We start from the raw sequence: 4,120 nt of genomic DNA, 5'->3' as shown, positions 1-4,120 counted from the left end.
GAGGGAGAGGAGAGCCAGGGAGGGAGAGGAGAGCCAGGGTCATGCTGTGTGATTGCAGAGTCAAAACACACATTGGAGACTCACACAGCCAAAGCAAGACACACACACACACACACCCTCTCTTTCTCACCCACGTACACCCCCCCCATTCAATCACACACAGTCAGCCGTCTCCAGTCACCCATAGCTGTTTGCACTGTACTGTACTGAACAGCCCTGAATCCAACCAAATGCTTGTCTTTCCCAGCAGACCCTCATTAAAGGCTAGCCCGGGGCTCTGGACACAGCGTTTACTGGCTGAGAGGGCGTCAGTGGTCTGAAACATATACACACACACACACGCACACACACACACATATGCGTTCTGCTACATGACATCCTCATTAAGCCTCCCCAGCCCAGAGAGACTTCCCAGTCAGTAGCAGCTCACATGCAAAGGGCTTCACCATCACCATGCAAGGTCAGCCGTGATACAAACACACTCTCTCTGATAGACCAAACACATACTCTCTCTGATCTGTCTCTTATACACATCTAGATGTGTATAAGAGACAGCCTCTCTCCCCCTCCCCTTCTCTCCCTTCCCTGCCCTCTCCACCCCCCTCTCCTCTCCTCCTTTCCCTTCTTTTATTCTGTCTTTTCCGGCAGCCCCACCTCATTCCCAAGCAGTGTTCTCTTAAATGGTGGTCTGCCTGCTTGTCTCACTGGGCTTTGGGCCTGGTAAGCTGTCTGTGTCCCAGATGGCATCATATTCCCTATATAGTACACTACTTTTGATGCAGGGCCAATAGGGTTCAGGGCAAAAGTACTGTAGGTAATAGGGTGCCATTTTGGAAGCGGTCTCTGTCTCAGCAGAAGGTTACGGCGAGGGCAGGAAGTGGCGTTTTGCTGAGGTGGAGTTTCTCCTCCGTGATGTTGACTGGAACCCCATGGGGAGAGGAGGCAGGGTGAGAGGAGGGGAAGGGGGCAGTTTGAGCTCACAGTCCCACTGACAGAAACCCAGAGAGCCAGGGAGGGAGAGGAGAGCCAGGGAGGGAGAGGAGAGCCAGGGAGAGAGAGATTGCAGCGACCTACCGCAACATGTAAACTCCTCAAGCGACTACGGCAACATGAAACTCCTCAAGCGACTACGCAACATGTAAACTCCTCAAACGACTACCGCAACATGTAAACTCCTCAAACGACTACCGCAACATGTAAACTCCTCAAACGACTACCGCAACATGTAAACTCCTCAAGAACGAACGCTACCGCAACATGTAAACTCCTCAAACGACTACGCAAACAAACTCCGATAACTTCCTCAAACGTACTGCTGGGGTAAAAGCGGCACGCGCTCGCGTCAGAGCTCAGTGCTTATTATCAGCTGTATTAGGTTACGAAATCCGACTTTTTTGGTTATGATGTTAATGATATTTTAGAGTAAGACCCCACGGAACGATTCAGAACATGAAGAATCATATTTGCTTGGTAAATGTAACATAAGGAGGTGAAATTTCATCACCAAAGCACGTTTTCACCTACTCCGGGCAGAGTGAGTGGGCACTATTTTCTCTCTCCTTTTGACTAGCCTGGGTACTAGTTTGTTTGTGTCATCATGTTTGGCATGACAAGGAGTGGCACAAACAGGTACCCATGCAACCTTTTGACGCCAGTCTCAGACAGCTGTCTTTTCTATTACCCCTGACGAGTTGCTGGATGTCCTTTGGGTGGTGGACCATTCTTGATACACACAGGAAACTGTTGAGTGTAAAAAACCCAGCTGTGTTGCCGTTCTTGACACAACCGTTGCGCCTGGCACCTACTACCATACCCCGTTCAAAGGCACTTAAATATTTTATCGTGTCCATTCACCCTTTGAATGGCACACATACACAATCCATGTCTCAATTGTCTCGAGGCTTAAAAATCCTTCTTTAACCTGTTCTCCTCCCCTTTGTCTACGCTGATTGAAGTGACATCAATAAGGGATCGTAGTTTTACCTGGAATCACCTGGTCAGTCTGTCATGGATAGAGCAGGTGTTCTTAATGTTTTGTACACTCAGTGTATATCCGGTGTATAACCCCTGTCTCTGCCCTCTCCCCGGGTGTCTCCCCCTCCCTCCAGTCTCAGACAGCGGCCCAGCTACACGAGAGGATCCAGTCATCCAGTATGGATGCCAAGCTGGAGGCTCTGAAGGACCTGGCCAACTCTTCCAGAGACGTCACCTTCGCCCAGGAGTTCTCAACCTGGACGGCATCTCACTGCTCACACAGATGGTGGAGAGCGGCACAGAGTACGTACTTCCTCTCTCTCTCCTCCTTTCCCTTCTTTTATTCTGTCTTTTCCGGCAGCCCCACCTCATTCCCAAGCAGTGTTCTCTTAAATGGTGGTCTGCCTGCTTGTCTCACTGGGCTTTGGGCCTGGTAAGCTGTCTGTGTCCCAGATGGCATCATATTCCCTATATAGTACACTACTTTTGATGCAGGGCCAATAGGGTTCAGGGCAAAAGTACTGTAGGTAATAGGGTGCCATTTTGGAAGCGGTCTCTGTCTCAGCAGAAGGTTACGGCGAGGGCAGGAAGTGGCGTTTTGCTGAGGTGGAGTTTCTCCTCCGTGATGTTGACTGGAACCCCATGGGGAGAGGAGGCAGGGTGAGAGGAGGGGAGGGGGCAGTTTGAGCTCACAGTCCCACTGACAGAAACCCAGGAGGCCAGGGAAGGGAGGGAGAGCCAGGGAGGGAGAGGAGAGCCAGGGAGGGAGAGGAGAGCCAGGGAGGGAGAGGAGAGCCAGGGAGGGAGAGGAGAGCCAGGGAGGGAGAGGAGAGCCAGGGAGGGAGAGGAGAGGCCAGGGAGGGAGAGGAGAGCCAGGGAGGGAGAGGAGAGCCAGGGAGGGAGAGGAGAGCCAGGGTCATGCTGTGTGTTGCAGAGTCAAAACACACATTGGAGACTCACACAGCCAAAGCAAGACACACACACACACACACCCTCTCTTTCTCACCCACGTACACCCCCCCATTCAATCACACACAGTCGCCGTCTCCAGTCACCCATAGCTGTTTGCACTGTACTGTACTGAACAGCCCTGAATCCAACCAAATGCTTGTCTTTCCCAGCAGACCCTCATTAAAGGCTAGCCCGGGGCTCTGGACACAGCGTTTACTGGCTGAGAGGGCGTCAGTGGTCTGAAACATATAACACACACACACACGCACACACACACAAATATGCGTTCTGCTACATGACATCCTCATTAACGCTCCCCAGCCCAGAGAGACTTCCCAGTCAGTAGCAGCTCACATGCAAAGGGCTTCACCATCACCATGCAAGGTCAGCCGTGATACAAACACACTCTCTCTGATAGACCAAACACATACTCTCTCTGATAGACCAAACACAACCTCTCTCTCTGATAGACCAAACACAATACTCTCTCTCTGATAGACCAACACACACTCTCTCTCTGATAGACCAAACACACACTCTCTCTCTGATAGACCAAACACACACTCTCTCTCTGATAGACCAAACACACACTCTCTCTCTGATAGACCAAACACACACTCTCCTCTGATAGACCAAACACTAACTCTCTCTGATAGACCAAAACACACTACTCTCTCTGATAGACCAAACACACACATCTCTCTGATAGACCTAACACACACACTCTCTCTGATAGACCTAACACACACACTCTCTCTGATAGACAAACACACACACCTCTCTTGATAGACCAAACACACACACTCTCTCTGATAGCCCAAACACACACACTCTCTCTGATAGACCAAACACACACACTCTCTCTGATAGACCAAACACACACACATCTCTCTGATAGACCAAACACAACACTCTCTCTGATAGAACCAAACCACACACACTCTCTCTGATAGAACAAACACACACCTCTCTGATAGAACAAACACACACTCTCTCTGATAGAACAAACACACTCTCTCTCTGATAGACCAAACACACTCTCTCTCTGATAGACCAAACACACACTCTCTCTGATAGACCAAACACACACTCTCTCTGATAGAACAAACAACACTCTCTCTGACTGGAGAGCACAGCTGAACTCATCTAACCTCTGACACTTGGAATTACTTATAGTGTATCTCCCCTCTACAAT

The 4,120-nt window shown here is 50.1% G+C and overlaps 1 protein-coding gene across 4 annotated transcripts in view; it reads left to right on the top strand.

Moving 5' to 3' along the window:
- The window catches only part of elmo1 (engulfment and cell motility 1 (ced-12 homolog, C. elegans)), a 237,783-nt gene that overhangs the window by 110,015 nt on the left and 123,648 nt on the right, over window positions 1-4,120 (top strand). For 3 of the 4 annotated variants that reach the window (XM_023975417.2, XM_023975416.2, XM_070436223.1), the window contains exon 1: window positions 2,115-2,277. The exons of the other annotated variant lie outside the window; for it this stretch is intronic. In XM_023975417.2, coding sequence (XP_023831185.2) covers window positions 2,258-2,277 — 20 coding nt within the window. In that variant the 5' untranslated portion in view covers window positions 2,115-2,257. Of the gene's footprint in view, window positions 1-2,114; window positions 2,278-4,120 lie in introns of those variants that run through there. 4 annotated transcript variants of the gene reach the window in all.

The sequence above is a fragment of the Salvelinus sp. IW2-2015 genome, linkage group LG30 (genome assembly GCF_002910315.2).
Source record: "Salvelinus sp. IW2-2015 linkage group LG30, ASM291031v2, whole genome shotgun sequence".
Lineage (NCBI taxonomy): Eukaryota > Metazoa > Chordata > Actinopteri > Salmoniformes > Salmonidae > Salvelinus > Salvelinus sp. IW2-2015.
This window is presented reverse-complemented; position numbering and strand designations above follow the sequence as displayed.